General features: G+C 49.0%; 1 protein-coding gene across 1 annotated transcript in view; it reads right to left on the reverse strand.

Annotated features, from left to right (window-relative positions):
• KCP (kielin cysteine rich BMP regulator) overlaps window positions 1-26,328 on the reverse strand; it is a 99,388-nt gene that overhangs the window by 40,701 nt on the left and 32,359 nt on the right. The window contains exons 10-29 of the mRNA XM_081926662.1: window positions 25,410-25,503; window positions 24,546-24,625; window positions 23,489-23,665; window positions 22,979-23,072; window positions 21,898-21,980; window positions 21,063-21,156; window positions 20,255-20,334; window positions 19,013-19,112; window positions 15,424-15,509; window positions 14,258-14,351; window positions 12,321-12,473; window positions 11,471-11,577; window positions 10,230-10,323; window positions 8,390-8,563; window positions 6,571-6,653; window positions 6,289-6,382; window positions 4,477-4,659; window positions 3,252-3,422; window positions 2,084-2,260; window positions 661-746 (exon numbers count right to left, since the gene is read on the reverse strand). Of these exons, the coding sequence (XP_081782788.1) occupies window positions 661-746; window positions 2,084-2,260; window positions 3,252-3,422; window positions 4,477-4,659; window positions 6,289-6,382; window positions 6,571-6,653; window positions 8,390-8,563; window positions 10,230-10,323; window positions 11,471-11,577; window positions 12,321-12,473; window positions 14,258-14,351; window positions 15,424-15,509; window positions 19,013-19,112; window positions 20,255-20,334; window positions 21,063-21,156; window positions 21,898-21,980; window positions 22,979-23,072; window positions 23,489-23,665; window positions 24,546-24,625; window positions 25,410-25,503 (2,304 nt within the window). The remainder of the gene's footprint in view (window positions 1-660; window positions 747-2,083; window positions 2,261-3,251; window positions 3,423-4,476; window positions 4,660-6,288; window positions 6,383-6,570; window positions 6,654-8,389; window positions 8,564-10,229; window positions 10,324-11,470; window positions 11,578-12,320; window positions 12,474-14,257; window positions 14,352-15,423; window positions 15,510-19,012; window positions 19,113-20,254; window positions 20,335-21,062; window positions 21,157-21,897; window positions 21,981-22,978; window positions 23,073-23,488; window positions 23,666-24,545; window positions 24,626-25,409; window positions 25,504-26,328) is intronic.

Genomic DNA, 26,328 nt, shown 5'->3' on the forward strand with positions numbered 1-26,328 from the left:
TTCCCATCATCCCTGACCACTGGTCCTGTTAGCGAGGGATGATGGGAAATGTAGTCCAAAACATCTGGAGGGCCAAAGTTTGCTTACGGCTGGAGTAGATTATGAGTCTTTGTAAACTGTGTTTCTAAAGGAACTCTTGTTATTGCCAAATGCCAATGTGTTTGCAGTATTAAGTTTGTTATGAATAAAAAGTCATTCTAAGTTAGAGCTTAATTATTTCACTATCGATATACTTGTTCTTAATTGTATTTCACAATTAATATACTTCTTCATTGTACTTCTGTTCAACAATTACTTTGATAAAATACATATTTTGTAATGTGCAAATGGCTTGGGATAACTATTAGGTCCATCAATTACCATCTAGCATATATTCAACACACAAAAAAGCGACAATTTGTTGTAGACAAAGGGCAGCTGGACATATAAAGGGCCCCATTACCTTCAGGAGCTTAGGGCCTCATCAAACCCAAATCCATCCCTGCTTCTATGATCCCGTCTTGTGGAAAAGCCCAAAGTGATATTGTGGAAAGGGGAGTTGCTGTTCCACAATTCTTTTTGCAACCGAGGCGGGGTTGGCCAATGCAGAGACAGAATGTGTCCCTGTCCCCGGCCTCAGATTTTGAGCTGCTTAAATCCCTCAGCCCCTGACCAACTCACCTTGCAGGTACACTGGGAGCAGAGAGGGTCCCCAGGTTCGGCGAAGCTCTGTCCGTTGCTAACGGTGACACCGTTATAGGAGCAACCTGTGTGGAGACAGGAAAAGAAGGCGAACGATGATGAACTCCCTGCTTTTGCAAGTTCCGTCTGGAGTAAGGTTACCAGATTTTTTTTCAACGAACCCGGAGATACATTAATTAATTAATTAATTACTACACGTTTGGGACGTTGATGCTGCAGCGATGGCGGTGTCAGAGGAGCGGCCGCCGCCGTGACCTCAACCGCCACATTTCCCCTTCGTCCGAGGCTTCTGTCTCCTTTCTCCCTGAGCCTGGGCAGCCCCTGAGTTGTTGGTTCTTTGGTGGTGGTGGTGGGGAAGCGGTGCGTGGCAGGTCAGGCATGGAAAGCAGAGAAGGAGGGCCGAGAGTGGCAGCGAGGCTCGGGCAGCTCGATGCCTCCATTCTCATCGGAGCAGCCCCAACCCCGTTCCTAAAAAAGGTAAAGGTAAAGGGACCCCTGACCATTAGGTCCAGTCGTGGCCGACTCTGGAGTTGTGGCGCTTATCTCGCTTTATTGGCCGAGGGAGCCGGCGTACAGCTTCCGGGTCATGTGGCCAGCAGGACTAAGCTGCTTCTGGCGAACCAGAGCAGTGCACGGAAATGCTGTTTACCTTCCTGCCGGAGTGGTACCTATTGATCTACTTGCACTTTGACGTGCTTTCGAACTGATAGGTTGGCAGGAGCAGGACTGAGCAACGGGAGCTCACCCCATGGCGGGGATTCGAACTGCCGACCTTCTGATTGGCAAGTCCAAGGCTCTGTGGTTTAATCCACAGCACCACCCATGTCTCAATCCCATTCCTACCTGCGTGCAAGCAGAAGGGGGCAGGGATCCCTCAGCTGGGAAGCGAGGCTTCCCGTTGCCTAACTGAGAGATCCCTGCCCCCTCCTGCTTGCACGCAAGTAGGAGTTGGGAGGCTGTTCTGATAGGCAGCATGAAGCCTCCCTTCACAGCTTAGTTGCTGGGGTCAGGGAAGGTGGAGGCAGCCCGGACGCTGCATCTTAGAGCCCCTGCACCACCATCATATGGGGACTTCCGAGCAGCTCCTGAAGCCAGCCAGAGCCAACTGCTCCTGCCTGCTGAGACTGCCACTGCTGCGTTTCCCGGGGACATTAGATGAAATCCGGGGACGGAATTTGTCCAGGGACTTATTCCCAAATCCGGGGACTGTCCCCGGGAAACGGAGACGCCTGGTAACCCTAGTCTGGAGGTCAGATTTCTGCAGGAAACAGTGCCCCTGAGCATGTTCAAAAAGCCTCTCCAGCTTTTCAGAGACAGATCTGAACGCTTCTCTTCCTTGTCCGCTCCTGTTTCTGCCCGTAGCCCCCTCTTTCCCCCCCTCGCCCCGGCACTCTGACCTCACCGTGGCAGATGGGGCAGCACTGGCCGGGCCCCTGGACTGGGTGGGTGCACCCCGCTTTGTAGCAGGGCTTTTTGGTGCAGGTGACAAATCCGTTCATGCAGGTGCAGAGGCCGCAGGCATCCTGGGGGTCCTGAAACTCCTGGCCGTTCAGGTAGCCTTCGGAGAGGTACGTGCAACCTGGGGTGGCAGGCGAGAGGGAATAATTAGTAATATCCATGCAACATGTAGTCAGTAGCAGGGGTTACATAACTTTATGACCACTGTTGTTGTTAGTCGTTTAGTCGTGTCCGACTCTTCATGACTCCCAGGACCAGAGCACGCCAGGCACTCCTGTCTTCCACTGCCTCCCGCAGTTTGGTCAAACTCATGTTTGTCTCTTCGAGAACACTGTCCCACCATCTCATCCTCTGTCGTCCCCTTCTCCTTGGGCCCTCCATCTTTCCCAACATCAGGGTCTTTTCCAGGGAGTCTTCTCTTCTCATGAGGTGGCCAAAGTCTTGGAGCCTCAGCTTCAGGATCTGTCCTTCCAGTGAGCACTCAGGGCTGATTTCCTTCAGAATGGAGAGGTTGGATCTTCTTGCAGTCCATGGGACCCTCAAGAGTCTCCTCCAGCACCAGAATTCAAAAGCATCCATTCTTCGGCGATCAGCCTTCTTTATGGTCCAGCTCTCACTTCCATACATCACTACTGGGAAAACCAGTAGTGATGTATGGAAGTGAGAGCTGACCACTGCTCCATAGCAATTGTTGTTATACAACAACAAAGCTACCAGCCTGAGTTTGACCAAACTGTGGGAGGCAGTGGAAGACAGGAGTGGCTGGCGTTCTCTGGTCCAGGGGGTCACAAAGAGGCGGACACGACTAAACGACAAATATATATATACAGTGGTACCTCGGGTTAAGTATTTAATTCCTTCTGGAGGTCTGTTCTTAACCTGAAACTGTTCTTAATCTGAAGCACCACTTTAGCTAACGGTGCCTCCCGCTGCTGCCGCGTCGCTGGAAGACAATTTCTGTTCTCATCCTGAAGCAAAGTTCTTAACCCGAGGTTCTATTTTTGGGAGTCTGTAACCTGAAGCGCATGTAACCTGAAGCGTATGTAACCCGAGGTACCACTGTGTGTGTGTGTGTGTGTATTTCCTCTTTGGCATGCATCTAGAGCACTTACCTTCGCAGACTTTGCAGCAAGGTCCCGAGACGGGGAAGGGGCACTCCAATGGTGGGCAGGTTTTGGCCTTGCAGGTCACGCTTCCCTCCCAGCAGGAGCAGACTCTGCAGGGGTCTTTGGGGTCGGGGAACTGCTCTCCGTTGGGGAGCTCTTTCGCCTGGTAAAGGCAACCTGGGGGCGGCCAGGGAAGATAGAGCACAGAGGAGGGCTAGTCAACGAAGAAAGGGGAGGGGTGATTGGGAACTAGGACCATAGCTGTCAACTTACAGATTTGAAAATAAGGGACCAGCAGCCTCGAAAATAAGGGATCAGCAGCCAAAATAAGGGATTTTCAGAGCACAGGTAGGTTCGACTTCTGAGTCCCTCCGAGCCAAAGGCAGAAAGCCCAGCCAGCAGCCAAACGAAGCCTCAAGCGGTGGTTCCCACAGCGCAGCAACCCGGCAAAGGGGACGCAGCAAGGAAAACTACCGCCACCTCTCCACTGGGAAGCGCTGAGCAAAGGCGAGTCCCCAGGCAACGTGGCCGATTTGATCGGCACAAGGCAGGCAAGCTCCACCCCCCAGTCGTTCTTAGACTCCTTATTGGGTGAGCAACGCAGCCAAGCAACACAGTTGGAGCCTCCCTCCTCCCTGGCCAGGAGGGAGGGAGGAAGAGGAGCTGCTTCCTTTGAAACCCGGGAAATTTAAGGGACATCATCAATAAGGGACAGCAGCAGGAAACAGCGCTGGGATAATTCCCGCCAAATAAGGGACGGTTGACAGCTATGGCCAGGACTCCTGGGTTCTCGGTCGTTCCTGAGTTAGTGAGGTTTGTTTGACAACAACAGGAAACAAAACTTTCAGAACCATCTGCCGGGTGCTGTGGAACTCCCTGCCACTAGAAAAAGATTTGTTGTCAAACAAACCTCACTAACTCAGGAACGGCCGATAGTGTTCTGCGGATGATCTGAGCCATCAAGCTCAGAGTCCAGTTGGCCCTCAAGCTATTCCAGACCCAAGTAGCTCAGGGCTTTGTAAATCAATATAAGAACCTTGATCCCGGCTTGGCGGCAGATGCGTAGCCAGTTGTTGCCACTCCCTGTAGCCTGACAACCTCAATGAAGTGTTTTCCGCGTGTGCCAGGCTCTGAGCGTTGACCTAAGTTAGGAAGGATGTTAATAAACAATATATCCTCTCCTGCCTCCCTGAACATTTCCACACGCATAAGCTCAGAGGTGACCGCTCACCGTCGCACGAGCGACAGCAGTCCAGCTGCAGTGGGTGGGAGCACTGGGCGGGCGCGCAGGGCTGGCGCTGGCAGGTGATGGTCCCATTGTTGCAGATGCAGTCGCGGCACTTGTCTGACGGGTCGTAGAACCGCCCCATGTGCTGGTAGGGGACACCCAGGTAGAAGCAGCCGGCTGGGGGAGCTGTAAGAAGGAAGAAAGGAGCGTTGAGAGTTGGAAAGCGGTGGCCTTTTGGAGTGGCAAGGGAGGGACGCGGGTGGCGCTGTGGGTTGAACCACAGAGCCTAGGGCTTGCCGATCAGAAGGTCGGCGGTTCAAATCCCCGCGACGGGGTGAGCTCCCGTTGCTCGATCCCTGCTCCTGCCAACCTAGCAGTTCGAAAGCACCTCAAAGTGCAAGTAGATAAATAGGTACCGCTCCAGCAGGAGGGTAAACGGTGTTTCTGTGCGCTGCTCTGGTTCGCCAGAAGCGGTTTAGTCCTGCTGGCCACATGACCCAGAAGCTGTACGCCGGCTCCCTCAGCCGATAAAGCGAGATGAGCGCCGCAACCCCAGAGTTGGTCACGACTGGACCTAACGGTCAGGGGTCCCTTTACCTTTATATTATTATCATCACATCTATAGCTTACCTTTCCAAACAACTCATGCAGCCATTTCATGGCTTCTGCTGCATATTCCCGATTGTATTTCGCATTTGGTTACTTGTCAATCAATCAAATATCCTTTATTAGGCATAGCAAACCGCACATTGTCAAACAGACAGCGTATACAAATTGTGCAAAATATGAGCTCAACATAACAAGGTTTTTCCCAGTCAGATCTTTAACTCCAGAGAAAATCAATCTGCATAAATGATACAATACAACATTACCCCATCACCAATCAATTGAGAACCACTAAATCTCTTTATAACGGCCCAGTCTTTCTACATGGACAGCACTCAAAAATTCAGCCACTATTAAAGTAATTTAATGTCCGAAAGCAGGTCCTGAACTGTTGGGGGCATAGAATTGAGCCTATTGTGTTTTAGGGTCTCTAATAATTGTCTTCTGGCATAAATGCCAAAATCATTTGTTTACCGTATTTTTCGCTCCATAGGACGCACCTGACCATAAGATGCACCTAGTTTTTAGAGGAGGAAAACAAGAATAAAAAATATTCTGTAAGAAACAGTGGATGTATGTTTTTTGTGGCTCATGCTGTGGCCACAGACATGATATGTGATTTGATGGTGAGTTTGGGTAGCCCAATGCAAAAATCCTGAGAATCCATGTGGATCCGTGCTTTGTAACCACGTTTTTGCACCATTGCGGCCCCACAAAACAGTGGATGCGTGATTTTTTGATGCAGGCTATAGCCATGGACATGCTATGTGATCTGATGGTGAATTTGGGGTGACCCAGTGCCAAAATTCTGAGGATCCATGGGCTTTTACCTCCCCACTTCCAGGCAGCCTCCTTTATCTCTAGAGTCCCTTATCTCCCTCCCGATCGCTTGCCGATCAGCTGCTTAGTGGCTTCGTTTCAACATCCACTTCCCTCTTTCCAAAAAAAAGAGGACAATCTGCTTTTTGCCCCTGGGCAATTCGGCTCCAAGGACCACGCATTCGCTCCATAAGACGCACAGACATTTCCCCTTACTTTTTAGGAGGAAAAAAGTGTGTCTTATGGAGCGAAAAATACAGTAATTTCTGTTGGTGCGAGGGGCGCGCACGCTTAGGAAATAAGTGAGTGAGCAGCAAGCCCTTCGGGGATCGGACCCCTTGCCAGGGAAGTGGGCAGACCCTGGAAGGTGAAGCTGGTGCAGTTCCTTACCTGGACACCGGGGGCAGCATTCTCCGGGCATCAGGAACGGTTCCGGGCACAGAAGGGGCGGGCAGCGGCGCGAGAGGCACTGGACGTTCCCATTCTACAGATGGGGACAGGGGGAGAAAAGCTGGCTGAGTGTTGCGCTGGTACAGTTCTATGATTCTACAGTGCTAGCAGGATACCCACTTTGCAAGGGAGGGGGTTGGACTAGATGGCCTCTGGGTGCCCCTTCTGTGATTGCAAAGGGGAAAGACCCCACCATCCTTTCCCCGCCACCCTGGCACTCACGATGCAGTGGCACTGCCGGCACTTGTCCGTGGGGTGGGGGAACTCAGCTCCGTTGGGGTACTCCTTCCCGGCGTAGTTGCAGCCTGCGCAGGAAGGGAAGGGTTAATAGCGGGCCCCATTAGTTGGAGAAAGGGATCTGTGTGGTTCTGGGGAGCAGAGCTGACCGGGGGCAAGACTAGGAAACAAGTGGGGATCGGGGGCAGCCTTTATGTGGGGTTGGGATAGATGACACTCAGGGTTCCCTTCCAGATCAGTGCCGGATTTGCGTATAAGCTCAGCAAGCTCTAGCTTATGGTCCCACTCTCTTGGGGCCCCCCGAAAAATGTAAAGGAAAAAACACCTGGATATATATTTCCAAAATAAAAAACAAATAAAATAAAAGCTACATACAGCAACCGTGTTTTGGGTTGTGGAGGCTCCTAGGATGTAAGAAATGGGCCCCGCCTGCTAGCCTGCTCCCTAAAATATCCCTGGTTTGCTCCTTTCGATATACAGGGAGCTTACATTCTGCTATTTATAATTATTAGCAGTTTGCACCATATATTTACACCTATTATTTCATGTTGAGATACCTATTGGGTCCATCCATTACCATATAGCATATATTCAACAAACAAAAAAGAGACAATTTGTTTGCTCGTTTCTATATATAGGGTGCCTACATTCTGTTATTTATAATTATTAACCGTTTGCATCATATATTTACACCTATTATTTCATGTTATAGCAAGTTTCTAGATATTAGGTCAGGCATAGGCAAAATTTGGCCCTCCAGATGTTTTGGTCCTGTTAACTAGGGATGATGGGAATTGTAGTCCAAAACATCTGGAGGGCCAAAGTTTGCCTATGGCCGGATTAGATTATGAGTCTTTGTAAATTGTGTTCCTAAAGGAACTTTTGTTATTGCCAAATGCCGATGTGTTTGCATTATTAAGTTTGTTATGAATAAAAAGTCATTTTAAATTAGAACTTAATAATTATTTCACTATTAATATACTTGTTCTTAATTGTATTTCACTATGAATATACTTAGGGACAGCAGGTGGCGCTGTGGTCTAAACCCCAGAGCTTCTTGGGCTTGCCGATCAGAAGGTTGGCGGTTTGAATCCCCATGACGGGGTGAGCTCCCGTTGCTTGGTCCCTGCTCCTGCCAACCTAGCAGTTCGAAAGCATGTCAAAGTGCAAGTAGATAAATAGGTACCGCTCCGGTGGGAAGGTAAACGGCGTTTCCGTGCGCTGCTCTGGTTCGCCAGAAGCGGCTTAGTCATGCTGGCCACATGACCCAGAAGCTGTATGCCGGCTCCCTCGGCCAGTAAAGCGAGATGAGCGCCACAACCCCAGAGTCGGCCACGACTGGACCTAATGGTCAGGGGTCCCTTTAACTTTTATCAATATACTTGTTCTTAATTGTATTTCACTATCAATATACTTCTTAATTGTATTTCAGTTCAACGATTACTTTGATAAAATACATACTTTGTAATGTGCAAATGGCTTTAGATACCTATGAGGTCCATAAATTACCATATAGTATCTATTCGACAAAAAACAGCGACCATTTGTTGTTGGACATATAAAGGGCTGGAAATGTAAAGGGCCCCATTACTTTCAGTAGTTGAGGGCCTCATCAAACTGAAATCCGGCCCTGTTCCAAATCCATGATTCCATTACTTTCTGGGTGTGATTCCTGCCTTTCAGGGACTTGGGCCAGATGATCCTTTGGTGGGGTGTGTTTCCCCTTCCAAATGCACGATTCTGTGATTCCCGGGATGGGGTATGTGTGTGTGTGGCATTCTAGCCAAGTGCAGGAGATGCTCACCATTGCAGTTGTTCTGGCAGCAGGATCCGGGCAAGGGGTGAGCGCATAAGGCCCCCGGGCACTGACGCTCCTTGCAGCGCAGTTCTCCAGCAGTGCACAGGCACGCCTGGCAGGGGTTCAGCGGGTTAGGCAGCTCCTCCCCGTCCAGCACCACTCGGTTGTCCTGAGTGCAATCTGTGTGGGAATGTTCAGGGAAGCAGGAGAGGATAAAAGGCCCTCGGTTCAGTATACCTAAAGGAGCGTCTCCAACCCCATCGTTCTGCCCGGACACTGAGGTCCAGCTCCGAGGGCCTTCTGGCGGTTCCCTCCCTGTGAGAAGCCAAGTTACAGGGAACCAGGCAGAGGGCCTTCTTGGTGGTGGCACCCGTCCTGTGGAACGCCCTCCCATCAGATGTCAAAGAGATAAACAACTACCTGACATTCAGAAGACATCTGAAGGCAGTCCTGTTTAGGGAAGTTTTTAATGCATGACATTTTAGTGTATTTTTGGTCTTTGTTGGAAGCCGCCCAGAGTGGCTGGGGAAACCCAGCCAGATGGGCGGGGTACAAATTAATAATAATAATAATAATAATAATAATAATAATAATAATAATAGTTATTATTATTATTATTATTATTATTATTATTATTATTATTATACAGTGGGCGCTCAGGTCACGAATGTGATCCGTGCGAGAGGCAGTTCGCGACCCGTGCGTCTGTGCACGTGTGGGTTGCGATTTGGCGCTTCTGCTGTATTCTTAATTTTAGATTTTAATTTATGTGGAAATTGTTTCCCATTTGGCTGTGTCTTTTTTTGATGTAGTTTATTTATTGTTTATGACTTTTGTAATTATGTAAACCTTGTTATGCTGCAAGCCACCTTGAGCATTGTTTTTTAACTGTGGAAAGGCGGCATACAAATAAAAAATGATGATGCGCGAAGGCGCGATTTAGTGCTTCTGCGCCTGCGCAAGCGCCGAAACCCGGAAGTAATCGTTCCGGTACTTCCGGGTTCGGTGCGGTGCACAACCCGAAATCACACAACCTGAAGCGTCTGTAAACCTAGGTATGACTGTATTGTTTATCAATATCCTTCCTAACTTACGCAAGCAAGTTCCTTTCCTTAGCAGAGTTTCACATTCCTCTTTTAAACACACAGAGGGTAGCTGGTTGCAGGCTCGTGTAAGCCTCTCACTATCGGGTTCCTGGTAAGTTCCCTTCTATCTCTCTTAAAAGAATAAACACGCCACAATCTTGTGTACAGTATATAAAAGTAGCTACAGGTCCCACAGCTATCTGCCAATCACCCATTCCCACCACCCTTCTGAGTAATACCCCTCCCCACCCTCTCACTATATATAAGGGTCTGGTGACTTCTGTTTCAGTGTATCTGAAGAGATGTGCATGCACACAAAAGCTCATACCAAGAACTAACTTAGTTGGTCTCTAAGGTGCTACTGGAAGGAATTTTTTATTTTATTTTATATAAAAGTAGTTTACTCTCATTCAGTTCACAGTTGGATCCCTGAAGGCAGACTTAGTTACAAAGTATATACATGTGGATCTACCCCATGGGTCGGCAAACTAAGGCCCGCAAGCCGGATCAGGCCCAATTACCCTCTGGAGAATTCCGGGAGCTGTAGTTTGGGTGCCGAGAGTTATTAAGGAGACAGCCCTCCCTCTGTTCCTTCCAGAGAGCTACAGTCCCCAGAGCTCCCTGTGAAGAGGGATGGGTGGTGATACATTCTGGGAACCGTAGCACTATGTGGGGAACAGGGAGTCTCTCAGCATCCTGAACAAACTACAACTCCCACCTTTCCAGGTGCCTAAATGGGAATTACCCGTTTGGTGACTCACCGGGGCACTTTGGACAGCATATTCCAGGCCTCAACTCTGGATGCGGACAAGTCAGCGGGGGGCAGGGAGTGGCGGAGCAGCGGACGGTGCCATCCTGCGGCGAAGGAGGCACTGTTATTTATTATTGCTATTAAATTTGTATACTACCATTTTCCTACCAAAGAACATAGCACAAGTGGTTCTGCTCCAAAACGGTGGCTTCTGCGTGTGTTCGTTCCCTGCCTAAACTGCACAGTCTCAGGACCCCTCCAGATATCTTTCAGATTCTGTTTTCCTGATGATTTGTGCTCACAATGGGTTGCAGAGGAGTTAACAAAGCTGATCAGGACTTTGCAAGACCTGAGCTGCTTAACTAACCTGGTAAGGACTGGCAAGGCCCACTTAATTACAATGGTACCTCTGGTTGCGAACGGGATCCGTTCCAGAGGCCCGTTCGCAACATGAAAAGAGCGCAACCTGCAGCGGCGCGTCTGTGCACACGCAGGTTGCGATTCGCCGCTTCTGCGCACGTGCGTGACATCATTTTGTGCTTGCGCGAGTGGCAAAACCCGGTAGTAACCCTTTCTGGTACTTCCGGGTTGTTGCAGGACGTAACATGAAGCGGACGTAACATGAGGTATGACTGTATCTGGCTTGTGAGACAGCTAATGTCCAGGAAAATGGCCTCTGGGCATGCTGGGGTGACGTTCAGCTGCACCTACACACAGGCAAAAACCCACAATAAATACTGTATTTTTCGCTCCATAAGACACTTTTTTCCTCCTAAAAAGTAAGGGGAAATGTCTGTGTGTCTTATGGAGTGAATATGCGGTCGGTCGCTGGCTCCCTTTCGGGCCCCTTGCCCAGGCCTCCATTGTTGAATGTTCTGCAGACGGAGGCTGTTTGTTTTCCCAGTGACATGGGACTGGCTGATTAGATCTGTCTGGAAACTGTAGAAATGGCTCCCTTTCCTTTCCTAAAGAAGCTGCAGAACTGTGAGTTGAACCCCACAAAACCGGGACTTCCCCCTTTTCCTCTTCTAAAAACCAGGTGCGTCTTATGGTCAGGTGCGTCTTAAGGAGCGAAAAATATGGCAAGTCATAAATTAAATCATTATAACTAAAGGATAAAAACCCGCTATGTAAAATCACATAGAAAAGTTTTGGGCTTTACAGTGCCATCTAGTGTTACATGTTTATAACACATTCAAAATGAAGGTTTTTTTTTTTACTAATGTAGCTGAGTCCCCTGCTGGCTCTCACCAGACACCGGCAGCTCTGGCAGGGATGGTCTGGGTCGATGAACTCTTGCCCGTTGCTATAGAGCCGCTGGTTGTAGGAGCATTGCTGACACGCTGGGCAGCAGGACCCTGCAGAAGAGGCAGAGGGTGAGAATCACAATTCAACACCTACTGGGTGCTGGTCTGGCTAAGAACCTTCTTTGGTACCCATCTGTCTCGAGAGAGAATGGAGTTCACCTCCGGGGGTGAAGTTAGACCGCTGTGTTAGCAGCACTGAAGTAGCCTCCCAGGGTGCAAGTCTGGGCAGTGTGTCTGGAGGTCCTGGACTGCCTAGACGTCAAGAGCCCCTCTCAGCCTTAGGGTTGGGGTCCCAAGGAAAGCAGAGCAAGACTTAAAAAAATCTATTTTGATTTTCAGTTATAAAATTTTCAGCACAATTCAAAGTGTTGGTGCTGACCTTTAAAGCCCTAAATGGCGTCGGTCCAGCATACCTGAAGGAGCGTCTCCAACCCCATCATTCTGCCCAGACACTGAGGTCCAGCTCCGAGGGCCTTCTGGCAGTTCCCCCACAAGTTACAGAGAACCAGGCAGAGGGCCTTCTCGGTAGTGGCACCCGCCCTGTGGAACTCCCTCCCACCAGATGTCAAAGAGGAAAACAACCACCAGACTTTTAGAAGACATCTGAAGGCAGCCCTTGGGCAGGCTTATATTTGGGCCAATACGGTATCATGAAAAGCACCCGGAGGGCACCAGGTTGGCAATGGGTGATTTGGCACGCGAACAGTATAAAGGAATTTGGTGCATCTGTCTGTGTCAGCTGCCCCCTCCCTATAGCAGAGACTTGGAGGCGGGCCGTCCAGGTGTGCTCTCACCTTGCAGCTGGGCTGGATGTTGGCAAGGAGGTGGGGGGCAGGGGGTGGGGCTGCACACCGGCTCCCCCTGCAGGCAGATGCAGCTGGTGCAGGGCTCGCCCTCCGGTTCCCACTCGGTGCCGTCTTCAAACTCCACGCTGTCCAGGACACACACTGGAGGGAGAGAGAGAGAGAGTTGTCGTCATAGGACTGGTGGCAGGGTCAGTTTGGATGATGCCTGGGGGTCCCTGTTACCATAAAGCACCAATGCAGCAGCAAGCAAAGGCTCTAGCAGCTTCGTCAGCTGCTTGTGGCTGGAAAGCCAAACAGGATGTTTTTGACTGTTGCCATGGGAAGAAAGGGGCAGTCCATTCTCTGTACTGAGCACCGGATGTTAGCTCAGTGTGTGTGTCATATGACCCGTACTGGAAGTACATGGGTGGAGTTTGATTCTCACTGCTGTTGAGTGTAGACATGTTTCTCTGTACTGATGTAAGAGACAGAAATAAAGAATGTAAATAGATTTCTGTCTGCTTCTTTCCCCTCCCTGGGGATACCAAAGGGGAGAGAGAAGAAACGGTGTGTTCTTCTCACATCTGGGAAGAATCGCCGAGACCTCGCCTGCTTATCTGCCGGGAGTAGCAGCGGGGAGGTCGACAAGGAATATCTGCCGGTGCCTACGTTGTGGCACATTCCTCTGACCCAGGCAGATTACCAACAGTCCCTTCCAAACCTGCAATTCTCACATGCCCAAGCTGGATCCAGATCTCTCACCTGGGAGCACTCAGGAGGAGTGGCAGAATTGCTCCTGCCTAGGAACTGGCAAAGCCAGTGCCAGATTTAGGTATAATCTAAACAAGCTCTAGTTTAGGGCCCCTCTCTCTTGGCCCCCCCCCCAAAAAAAAATTAAAGGAAAAAAAACCTGGATGTACACTTCCAAAATATAAGATAAAAAACAAATAAAATAAAACATACCTACAGCAACAGTGTTTCGTGTTGTGTAGGCTCCTATGATGTAGGTCAGGAATAGGCAACCTTTGGCCCTCCAGAAGCTTTGGCCTACAACTCCCATGATCCCTAGCTAACAGGACCAATGGTCAGGGATGATGGGAATTGTAGTCCAAAACATCCGGAGGACCGAAGGTTGTCTATGCCTGATGTAAGTCATGGGCCCCGCCTGCTAGCCTGCTCCCTCAAATATCACTGGTTTCCTCCTTTCTAAATATAGGGTGCCTGCATTCTGTATCGACTGTGCAAATGGCTTTAGATACTGATTAGGTTCGTAAACATAGCTGTCAACTTACAGATTTGAAAATAAGGGGCCAGCAGCCTCGGAAATAAAGGGATCAGCAGCCAAAATAAGGGATTTTCAGAGCACAGGTAGGTTCGACTTCTGAGTCCCTCCGAGCCAAAGGCAGAAAGCCCAGCCAGCAGCCAAACGAAGCCTCAAGCGGTGGTTCCCACAGCGCAGCAACCCGGCAAAGGGGATGCAGCAAGGAAAACCACCGTCACCTCTCCGCTGGGAAGCGCTGAGCAAAGGCGAGTCCCCAGGCAACGCGGCCAATTTGATCGGCACAAGGCATGCAAGCTCCCCCTCCCAGTCGTTCTGAGACTCCTTATTGGGTGAGCAACGCAGCCAAGCAACCCAGTTGGAGCCTCCCTCCTGTCTAGCCGGCAGGGAGGGAGGGAGAGGAGCTGCTTCCTTTGAAACCTGGGAAATTTAAGGGACATCATCAATCCGGGACAGCAGCAGGAAACAGCGCTGGGATATGGGAGTTTCCCGCCAAATAAGGGACGGTTGACAGCTAAGTTCATATATCACCATACAGCATATATTGTACACAAAAACAGCAACAATTTGTTGTTGGCTAAGGACAGCTGGACATAGAAAGGGCCCCATGACCTTCAGGAGCTGAGGGCCTCACCAAACCGAAGTCCATACAGGGTTCAAAGCTCACCTTTGCAGAGTGGGCAGCACTGCCCTGGGTCTTGGACGGGCTGGGTGCAAGTCGCAGGTGGGCACAACTCCTCCTGGCACCGGACGTGCCCATCCTGTAGACGGGAAAGAAAGAGATCAGCGGAATCTCGCAAGACTCTGGCTCAGAAAGTATTCGCTCGTGTTTACGGGCGTTTTGAGATTGGTGCGAGTTGCTGTGAGGGTTACGATTTTTCGTGAATGAATAAGGAAGCAAATAAATTTGACACACTGAGTTCCTTGGAGGGGTGTAAATGTTAGAATAAAAATAATAAACGAACCAGTTGTCACCCACCCCAAAGAAGCACTGGGGTGTTTGCAATAAGGGAAGTGACAGGAAAATGTGCACTGGAAAGTGTGGGACTTGCTCCGACGCGACGTCATCTAATCTCCCCACAAGCAGGTCAGAATGAATGGTCATGAAATAAGGAACTTCGTTTAATCTCCCCACAGGCAGGTCAGAATGAATGGTCATGAAATAAGGAACTTCGTCTAATCTCCTCACAGGCAGGTCAGAATGAATGGTCATGAAACAGGTAACTTCGTCTAATCTCCCCACAAGCAGGTCAGAATGAATGGTCATGAAACAGGTAACTTCGTCTAATCTCCCCACAGGCAGGTCAGAATGAATGGTCATGAAATAAGGAACTTTGTCTAATCTCCCCACAAGCAGGTCAGAATGAATGGTCATAAAATAAGGAACTTCGTCTAATCTCCCCACGAGCAAATCTGAATGAATGGGCATGAAATAAGGAACTTCATCTAATCTCCCTACAAGCAGGTCAGAATGAATGGGCATGAAATAAGGAACTTCATCTGATCTCCCCACAAGCAAGTCAGAATGAATGGGCATGAAATAAGGAACTTCGTTTAATCTCCCCACAAGTAAATCAGAATGAATGGTCAGGAAATAGGTAACTTCATCTAATCTCCCCACAAGCAAATCAGAACGAATGGTCAGGAAATAGGCAACTTCGTCTAATCTCTCCAGAAAACGAATGTTCAATCAAACAGGCCACCTGGAAGCAACGAGGGACCTGCTGGAGAGAAAGGGGTGGTGAAGAACCCCTCCCTCCCCACTGTGCCATGAGTGGCACTTCCCCCCACTCTGAGCGCAGCCCCTCCCTGCCCCACCCCTGCCCTACTCACTGAGCACGTGCACTGCAGGCAAGGGCTGCCCCCTGCAGGCCGAAAGGTTTCTCCGTTCTGGAAGGGCCGTCCTTCAAATTCACACACTGTCCAGGCGGATCGGGGAAAGGGGAGAGAGGAGCAGGAGGTCAAGCGAATGGCATTTTAAGCCCCCCCCCCCACCAAAAAAATGCTAAATCAACTGCGGGGTCAGGATCCTGCCCTAGTCCTGCCCTTCCCCCAGGACACTCCTGTCCAAGCCCCCCCACAACCCACCACCCAATTTAGGTTCCTGAAATTCCTAGGATTACGACTGAGACTCTGCCAATGCAGATTCAATTGGCACTTTCTGCCCCAGCTTTCAAATGCCAGCCAAAAACTTTTCTATTCTGCCAGGACTGCGCAGGCAGTTCAGAATACATCCTTCCCAGCGGCTATAAAGGATGCTGTTTAACTTTTTAAAAATGCTTTTTATTGCATGGTTTACCGTGTTCTTCGCTCTATAGGACGCACTTTTCCCCCTCCAAAAATGAAGGGGAAATGTGTGTGCGTCTTATGGAGCGAATACAGTCTCCTTGGCTTCAGCGATAGCAACGCGAAGCCTCCGAAGCGCAGAGGGAGAGCTCCCGCCACCGCTCCGAAGGCTTGTGGATGGCCGCCTGAAGCCTGAAGCCCCCGTAGCACAGCCCGAACACCCGCTCCGGGGGCTTCAGGCACTATCCACAAGCCTTCGGAGCGCAGCAGGAGTTCCCTCTGTGCTCCGAAGGCTTGCGGATAGCCGCCTGAAGCCTGGAGAGCGAGAGGGGTCTGTGCACACCGATCCCTCTTGCTCTCCAGGCTTGGCTTCGCTGGAGAGGCGCTGCACAGTTTTCCCTCTCTGCGCAGCGCCCCTTCAGCGAAGCGGGAGGAGAAATGGAAGGGGCTCCGTTTCTCCTGCCGCTTTGCTGAAGGGGCGCTGAGCAGAGAGGGGGAGAATTCCCCCCCCCCCTGTTCTCCCCCTCCTATGGTCCGGTGCGTCCTATAGAGCAAAAAATACGGTATATTCTTACCGCTGCAAACCACTATGATATATTTTTCTTACGGCACAGCGGTGCACAGATAATTTTTACAAGGGATCAAATAAATATATTTATAGCCACGCCTTGAACCTGGGAGGGGAGCTGCTACTACTTGCCCAAAGATGGAAGGAAGACAAACTATCTACAAAACAAGAATATTTGATAAAGATGAGGGACTATTCCGAACTGGCGAAAATGACCGGGAAAACCAGAGACCGAGAGTACAATAAATTTAATAAGAACGGGGAAATTTTATAGTGACTGTAAACAATTAATGCACACAGTGACTTGCGATCTCGATCACACGCAGTCTGTAGTCCGCTGGCAGCAGGAGTACAATATGGGCCTGTCTTTAAGTTAACATCTTACATTAAAAACCCGACAGTTCCAAATTATTGGAGGTTTTTCACCAAAGCCAGACTAAACGTCTTTCCTTCTGCAGTGTCGGATGGCAGGTTGAGAGGAGTTCCCTACCAGGACAGACTTTGCTCGTGGGCTCAAGACATCGATTCCATAAAACATATTTTGCTGCACTGTGCAAAATACGAGCAAGCCAGGGCTGAACTGATACTACCCTTGCTGGTACCTTTCCCGGGAAAATCAGAAGCTCACTATCTCAGGTTCCTATTGGAAGACCGGACAAACGCCAGAACGTTAGCAGCGGCGAAGTTTTTATCAGTGGTTGCAAGAACCAATGATTCCTATATTCTGAACAAAATGCTTGTTTAACCTGGAGGTAGGCTGTCTGAATTGTCTCTGGACCATAATAAAGATTGTTGTTGTTGTTAAAAACGTTGGCAGGATTTTAAAAACGTTTGCAATGAAGCGAGAAGTATGATAAATACTGAGTTTTAAGCAAAAACGATGCAGTTTGAAGGGCTGGAGAGAAGTTTGGGGATTCTGAGAACCCTGTTTGTGAAATGATTATGATTTATGTATGGTGATAAATGTTAAAAGTGAAAAAGAAGAAAGAACTTTTCTGAGTAGCAGATTGCATATCCTCCAACATTTATCTGATCAAAATAGGGATGTTCTGTTCAATAATGATAACAACAATAATGATAATAATTTTACTATTTCTACCCTTCCTCCAGCAACTCTGGGCATCTTCCAACATATATATAACATATTATTTCCCCCCTATACAGGGCTGCCATCAGGTGGTCCCTGGAGGTCCCACAGCTCCATACACTCCAACATTCCTCTGTTGAAAATAGGGATGTTCCTATTTAATAATAATGATAATTTTACTATTTATACCCCACCCATCCTGACTGGGTTGCCCCAGCAACTCTGGGCAGCTTTCAACATATACCATATTTTTCACTCCATAAGACACACCTAGTTTTTAGAGGAGGAAAGGGGGAAAGCCCCATTTTTGAGGATCAGCTCAAAGTTGTTGAGCTTACTTTGCATAGAGAAAAAAATCCTGTTTTTATGGGGTTCAGCTCACAGTTCTGCAACTTCTTTAGGAAAGGAAAGGGAGCTGTTTCTACAGTTTCCAGACAGATAATCTAATCAGTCCCATGTCGCTGGGGAAACAAACGGCCTCTGTCTGCAGAACATTCAGCAATGGAGGCCTGGGCTGGAAAGGGAGCCAGCGATCGACCACACATTCGCTCCATAAGACGCACAGACGTTTCCCCTTACTTTTTAGGAGGAAAAAAGTATGTCTTATGGAGCAAAAAATACGGTACAGGTTCACAGACTCTCACACTGGAAGAGAGACAAGACAGTCTTCCTTTCTCAGGCTCCATTCAGACAGGCGTGTGAAATATATCAATCACAAGATTAGCATCGGGGAGCATGAAATCCTAACAGGGACTTGTCAGTTGTGCATTAGTCCCTCAGTCATTGCTGCCACCGTGAATGAAGATATCTTGGGCCAGTTTACAGAGAGACTCTCAGCAAAGCATTTGGAGCCAAGGGATTATGCCTTACTGTCCTTCCCATAGCTCTTGGTCTTGGAAAACTTTGCCTAGAAGTTCCTGCTAGCTGGTCTGAGATGCCTCTACAGTAGTTCTTTCTCTGACCACCTGCCATGGTGGTGCAATGAGAAAGGAACCCAGGAGGGCCCTCCACTCTGGGGGTGTCTGATAATCACATTGGGTTTGCCACTCAAGTTGCCGTGATCTTTTGACCGAAGCCTCCCGGTATATAACATATTCCAGCGCCCCATACAGGGCTGCCATCAATGGCTCCGGAAGTCCCATAACTCCATCCCCTCCAACATTCCTCCAATGAAAACAGGGACGCCCTAAGGAAAAGCGGGACATTCCGGGATAAAATCAGAAACTGGGACAGCTTCTGTAAATCCGGGACTGTCCCTGGAAAATAGGGACACTTTGGTGGTGGGTGGTCCTGAGACTGGCAACCAGGGCGGATCTCTGAGCGCAGCTGTTACACTCTGGCGAGGCCGCACTGCTGTCAGCAATTGTGCTGCAGCATTCTGCCCCGACTGCAGCTTTCGGATCGGGTGCAACAAGGGAAGCAGCCCAGAGAGGGCCTCGCAGGCCTGATGGTGACGGTGATGTGGGCGGCAGACAACTCACCTTCGCAGGTTGGGCAGCACTGTCCCGGGAGTTTGCCCGGGTGGCTGCAGGACGGCGGAGGGCACTTGGGCGCGGCTCGCTCACACGAAATCTCCCCGGCCTGTCGGAACAAGCAAAAGGGTTAGGAAGGGGGTTCCAGTGTCATTTCCACCCCCCTCAGCACACACCCTCCCCCCAGAGTGTCTTTGGTCATTCCCCAAGTTGGTGAGGCTCATTGGACAACAATGAGAAACCGAGACCTTCAACCGGGTCTTGTGGAACTCTCTGCCACTAGAGATTCAGTAGGCGCCTTCTGCGCCAGCTTTTAAACACTTGCTGAAATCTCTTCTATTCCAGCAGAACCCTGTGTGGACAACTAAGAATGCATCATTCCACAATGGTTATGATTGACTTCCGCTTTTAACTTTTAAAGACGGTTTTATGTTTTTTTAATTGTTTCTATACATTCTATACAACGAGATGGTGGGACAGTGTTCTCGAAGCGATCAGCATGAGTTTGACCAAACTGCGGGAAGCAGTGGAAGACAGGAGTGCCTGGCGTGCTCTGGTCCAGGGGGTCACAAAGAGTCGGACACGACTAAATGACTAAACAACAACAACAAGATCTCAAACGACTAAACAACAACAACAACACAATAGATTTTTGAACGACGCAGTGGGTTACGAGTATTTTTTAAATGAAGAAATAATATAAATAACTCCAAGCCAGAGCAGTGTGGGGCGGGAACCCACGCCGCTCCCGAAATGCAAGACTCAACAACTACCTAAATTGTATAGAAATTTATTCATGTATGCAACTACAGAAGCAAGAATTTTACTTGCCCCAAAGTGGAAAGAAGCAGAAGTTCCAGTAAAGGAAGAATAGATACAAAAACTTATGGAATATGCAGAAATGGCAAACTTACCGGAAGAATAAGAAATCAAGATAAGCTTTTAAGAAAAGAATGGAAATGGTTTATTGAATATTTACAGATAAATTGCAAACAGATAAAAGCATTAGTAGGAGTGCAATAAACCGCAGTTTTATTAGAGTATGTATTTACAGTAGATAATTAAACAAGCAAGTTTAAGGAATTTGGATATGTAGAAGATATTAAAAAATAAACTTAAGGAACCGCAGAAACAGGGGAAAGGAAGTAAGTTTTGAAAGGTCAAATGGATTGTAAAATTAATGAAATGTATAAATTTGAAAAATATAAAGAAAAAAGAAAGAAATGCAAGACTCGGCAATGGAAGACTCACCACGCAGGTGCAGCGCTTGCAAGGCTCTCCGCTCGGGACCACCTCTCCGCTGCGGTACTCTCTCCCTTCCCACAGACAACCTGTGTGGGAATGTTGAGGGTGGCAGGAGAGGATATATTGTTTATTAATATCCTTCCTAACTTGCGCTTGCAAGTTCCTTTACTGAGCAAAGTTACATCCCCCTTTTTACATGCACAGCAGATAGCTGGTTGCAGGCTCGTGTGAGCCTCTCACTATTATACAATTCAGTCTTTCTCAGATTGAAATGTACGTTCCTGATAACTTCCCTTGAATCCCTCTTAAGAGAATAAAGATGCCACAATCTTATTCAGAGATGATAAAAGAAGTTTACTCACATCGGTTCACAGTTGGATTCCTGAAGGCAGACTTAGCTGCAAATATGTACGTGTGGATCTACCCCATATGGGGGAATAATCCCAGTGCTTTTGTTAGCTGAGAGCTAGCAGAGCAGTCCTAGCTAGAAGCTGGTCAAACGAAGAAGGAAGTCAAAAAGAGAGAGAGAGTCCTCCGTGACTCATCCTTTCGTTACCTGGACAGGTGAGGTCACGCCCACCTTCTGTCACATGCAAAAGGAAGGATGTTCCAGCCAGGAGGAACAGGAAGTTTCGACTGGATGGACCAAACATTCCTTGGCATGTCTTCTCTAGCATTTCAATGAATGTTGTACTTGACTGCCTCTCATAGATCACATCCCACAACCCGGAGGCACCAGGACAAGAAGAGTCTGTAAAGGGCTCTGAGTTTGAGATGCAGGGGACAGCCTCTTAAATAATCTCCTGGGACTCACCATCACAGACGGGGCAGCAAGTCCCGGGGCGAGGGGGTGCTGGGTGGCGGCAGAGACTGGCGCAGTGCCTCCTTTTGCAGACGGCATGGCCTTCCTGGGGGCGCGGAAGAAAACAGGAGGGAGGGAGAGAATGGAATTGGTATCTTTCAAGGGAACAATAATGTCTTGCAGGGCCTGGCTCACAGACTGCTCTCCCTTCCCCCACAAAAATTGTATTATATTATATTGTATTATATTTTGTATTATATAATACATTAATTGTATTGTATTATAAATTGGTATTGTTATAATGAGGCTATTACTGGATTGTAATTGAAAATGAATAAAAATTATTATGAATAAAATAAAGTGGGAGGAAGGGGCTTTTTTTCGCCACTTCTGCGCATGCATGTGAAGTCATTTTGTGTGTCTAAATGAATAGTAAAGGTAAAGGGACCCCTGACCATTAGGTCCAGTCGTGACCGACTCTGGGGTTGCGGCGCTCATCTCGCTTTATTGGCCGAGGGAGCCGGCGTACAGCTTCTGGGTCATGTGGCCAGCAGGACTAAGCCGCTTCTGGCGAACCAGAGCAGCGCACGGAAACGCCGTTTACCTTCCCGCTGGAGTGGTACCTATTTATCTACTTGCACTTCGTGCTTTGAACTGCTACGTTGGCAGGAGCAGGGACCGAGCAACGGGAGCTCACCCCATCGCGGGGATTCGAACCACTGACCTTCTGATCGGCAAGCCCTAGGCTCTGTGGTTTAGACCATTGCGCCACCCGCGTCCCTCCGGTCTAAATGAATACCTCTGGGTTATTTCTTGATCTCCGCTTGCAACCTATTTCTGACCTTACCAGGCATTTGCACTTCAGGCAGGGGTCCAAGGATGGGCTCCACTCTTCATTGTGCTCACGCCGGGATTCTCCGTCCAGGCAACCTGTCAGAGTCCACCAACGCAGAAACGTCAGGTCGGCTTCAACTGCGAGGAATCCCAAAGTGGGCAGTAGCGGCCGTGGGGTGGTGGTGGGGCAATGGGATTGCCATAGGGGGCTCTGGGAAGCAGCAGGGGGGTGACCTGAAGGAGCGTCTCCCTGCCCATCTGGCTGGATTTCTCCAGCCACTCTTGGTGGCTCCCAACAGAATATTAAAATACAATAATCTATTAAACATTAAAAGCTTCCCTAAACAGGGCTGCCTTCAGATGTCTTCTAAAAGTTTAGTAGTTATACTTCTTTTTGACATCTGGTGGGAGGGCGTTCCACAGGGCGGGTGCCACCACCAAGGAGGCCCTCTGCCTGGTTCCCTGTAACTTCGCTTCTCGCAGTGAGGGAACCGCCAGAAGGCCCTCGGAGCTGGACCTCACTGTCCGGGCAGAACGATGGGGGTGGAGGCGCTCCTTCAGGTCCACTCGACCGAGGCTGTTTAGGGCTTTCAAGGTCAGCATCAACACTTTGAATTGTGCTCGGAAACGTACTGGGAGCCAATGTTGGTATTTCAAGACCAGAGTTATATGGTCTCAGCGGCCGCTCCCAGTCACCAGTCTAGCTGCCGCATTCTGGATTAGTTGCAGTTTCCAGGTCACCTTCAAATGTAGCCCCACGTAGAGCGCATTGCAGGAGTCCAAGCGGGAGATAACCAGAGCATGCACCACTCTGGCGAGACAGTCTGCGGACAGGTGGGGTCTCATCCTGTGTACCAGATGGAGCTGCCCTGGACACAGAACTGACCTGCGCCTCCATGGACAGCTGTGACTCCAAAATGACTCCCAGGCTGCACGCCTGGTCCTTCAGGGGCACAGTTGCCCAATTCAGGACCAGGGAGTCCTCCACGCCAGCCCGCCTCCTGTCCCCCAGAAACAGTACTTCTGTCTTGTCAGGATTCAACCTGAAGCTTGCACCTCAAGTGCAAAATGGGAAGCCTTCACCTCCTTCTCACCCTGGCACAGGGGACAACATTGTCCAGGGATCTCCTCTGTGATGGCACAGTCCAGCTTTGGGCAGGTGACCTGGGAGCAGACGATGTTGCCATCCTAGAGAGGGAAAAAGGCAAGAGGAAGCACAAAGTGAATAAGGAGCCTGACTGGATCAGAGATCTATCGCTCACCCCTCCCCACCAACAACCCTCCCGCTCCAGACGACTCGAGAAAGTGAGCCAAGGCGTATTTCCTGCAGGGAAGGGGATAGGGCCCTTAGAATGCTCCCTAACCCTCACCCCTCATTGGCCCTGCATTGCACCCCAAGATTTTTAGGTTGGCTGGCACGTATCCTTAGTCCCTAAAGACGTCCCTTTCTTGTATGGATGGAGGATAAAGTCTGGGTACAAAGAGCTCCCTGCACAACCAGCAAAATTTGCATCCTTTGCCCCACCCACTTTGCGGCTGGCCCCGCCCACCACGGGCACGAATTGCATTCTGATTTTTTTTGTGGCATCCCCCCTGGCACCCACCTGACAGACGCAGCATTCGCAGGGGTCTTTGCCCGCCACCTCGCCACCGTTGGGAATGAGCTGCCCGCGGAAAAGGCAGCGGGTGCAGTCCGGGCAGCAGGAGCCAGCGGCAGGGGGTAGTCCATGGGTGCAAGCTGGGGGGCATGGCTGGGCAGGGGTGCACACCAGCGCCCCCTCCTGGAGAAAGAGACTCAGGTCACAGAACAGACATGGCAAATGGGCACTGCGACCAGGTGCACAGCCTGAGGTCCAGCTCTGAGAGCCTTCTGGCGGTTCCCTCAGTGCGAGAAGCGAGGTTTCAGGGAAGCAGGCAGAGGGCCTTCTCGGTGGTGGTGCCCGCCCTGTGGAGTGCCCTCCCTTCAGATGTAAAGGAAATAAACAACTCTCTGACTTTTAGAAGACATCTGAAGGCAGCCCTGTTTAGGGAAGTTTTTAAATGTTTGATGTTTTATTGTGTTTTTAATATTCTGTTGGGAGCTGCCCAGAGTGGCTCGGGAAACCCAGTCAGATGGGCAGGGTATTAATAATAATAATAATAATAATTAATAAATAAATAAATAAATAAATAAATAAATAAAATTACAAAATTACAAAATTACAAAATCACAAAATAATAATAATAATAATAATAATAATAATAATAATAATAATAATAATAATAATAAAAATTATGTGTACCTCGCCCATCTGGCTAGGTTTCCCCAGCCACTCTGGGCGGCTTCCAACAGAGATTAAAAATACATTAAAACATCAAACATTAAAAACTTCCAATAATAATAATAATAATATTGTGGATTTTTGATGGTTTGAATACAGACCTACTATGCAAATGGATTATAATTTTTCTATTTGTTATCAGGTATTTGTTATCAGGTAGTGTGAGGACTGGGGGGGTGCGTGCGAATTCTGGCAACGTACGCAAGGTACACTAAAGTCCGCCATTGCCTCTCTGATCAATGGCCTATAAAAATGCACATACACTGTGACAGGATCATTCTACTGCCCCCCACTGGCTTTTGGGGGCATTGCAAACCCCATGGACTCTCCCATAACTCACAGAACAGGTGCAGCTTCGACATCCGTCCACAGAGGTGAGCTTCTGCCCAGACTCCAGCATTCGCCCGTCCAGCTCACACGCTAATAGGAGAGACAGAATGAGAGAAGGAAGAAAGCCAAGGAACAGGGAGCATTAGGAACAATTACATTCCTGATTTTTTTTTCCATGCACCTATACTTTGGAACTCCACGCCACTTGAAAACAGGCAGGTACCTTTTCAGTTCTTGCTAACAGAATATTTTTGTGCAGGGGTTTAGAAAAGTTGGTGCTCGTTTCAATCCAGTTTTTAGCCTATTGCTATTTTAACTTTTCATTGCTGTTAATTCTACTGATGCATAATTTTACTGTTTCATCGTTTTTCGTAAACCGATTTGAGTATTATTATTTTTTAATACACAGGGGGGGGGGGCTATTGGGTTGTTGTTGTTATTTTTATTTTGTGGTTTTCATTTTATTCTGTGAACCGCCCTGAAACCCCTGGGTATAGGGCGGTATATAAATTCTAATAATAATAATGTTGCAAAATAAATAGATAATAAATAGAGGGCAAACGGGCAAATTTAGCAGGGGATGAAATACTTTCCCCCCTCACTGTAAATGTGTCATCTGAGTCCTTTTTTCTATTTATTTTTCCAGGGGGAGCACATTCGCAGGGGGTTAATGATTGAGTAAGAGGCAGGTAATATATTGTCCTGCAGGCAAACAGCACCCTCAAAACTCAGCTGCTCCTGGGGCACAGAAAAACACCTCCTGGGGCTCCGTCTTGGCTCAGTCCACTCCCACCCCCTCTTGGTTCTTTGCAGGATTTGGAAGAGAAGCCAGGTTCCTCTACCTGCTCCACTTCGTTCACAGCGAGTCACTCACCTGGGCAAACAGGGCAGCATTGGCCAGGCTGAGGGTTGGGCTTGGCACAGCGGCTGGGAGGGCAGTGGACTGGGTGGCAGCGGACCAGGCTCCTCTGGAAGGAAAAAGGGAACAGGGTGGGTGGGTAGGGGGGTGCCTCCTTTCCTCCCTGTCCCCAAACTGGGGTCCGTCTTAACCCCCCTCCGCTGGAGGGGTAACCTCAAAAAATGCCAACTTTGCCCAATCTCCCCAAATTATTCCACATCCTTTGACTCAGAAGTGAGGTGCGTGGGGACCAGCGGCAGTTGTTTCTAACAAGACCCTGAACGATGTTCAGTGGGAAGTGATAAAGGTTCACCCCAGCATGTGCAGAGTGTCTTTTCTTCTCTTCATTAAAATGCACTCTGCACATGCTTGGGTGAACCTTTATCACTTCCCACTGAGCATCGTTCAGCGTCTTATTAGAGAATGGAAATAAACGGGGGGATAGGTGCAACAGTTGAATTGAACCTTCAAGTCCACAGGCAGTATACCGTTGTGTCCTAAATGCTAGGAAGTCAGCAACACGGGATGGGCCTGATCCTGGCTGCTTGGCTTATGGGCTGCCTCCTGCTGGTAGCTATCACTGGCCCAACCTAAATCTTCCCAGCCTCAGCCTCGAAATCTTCTATCCCAGATCGATCACCGAGATCCTCTGCAGGAGCGTTGCTGGCCGATCCCCAAGTCGGTGAGGCTCATTGGACAACAACGAGAAGCTGAGCCTTTCGTGTCATTGGCCAGGCCTGTGGAACTCTCTGCCACTGGAGATTCAATGCCAACTTTCAAGCGGCTGCTGAAAACTTTCCAATTGTGCCAGGCCTATGCAGGTAATTGAGAATACGTCTTTCCACAATGGTTAGCTGATGCCTGTTTTCAACTACTGAATTGCTTTTATTGCATG

Source organism: Podarcis melisellensis, assembly GCF_964234715.1.
Source record: "Podarcis melisellensis genome assembly, chromosome: 10".
NCBI lineage: Eukaryota > Metazoa > Chordata > Lepidosauria > Squamata > Lacertidae > Podarcis > Podarcis melisellensis.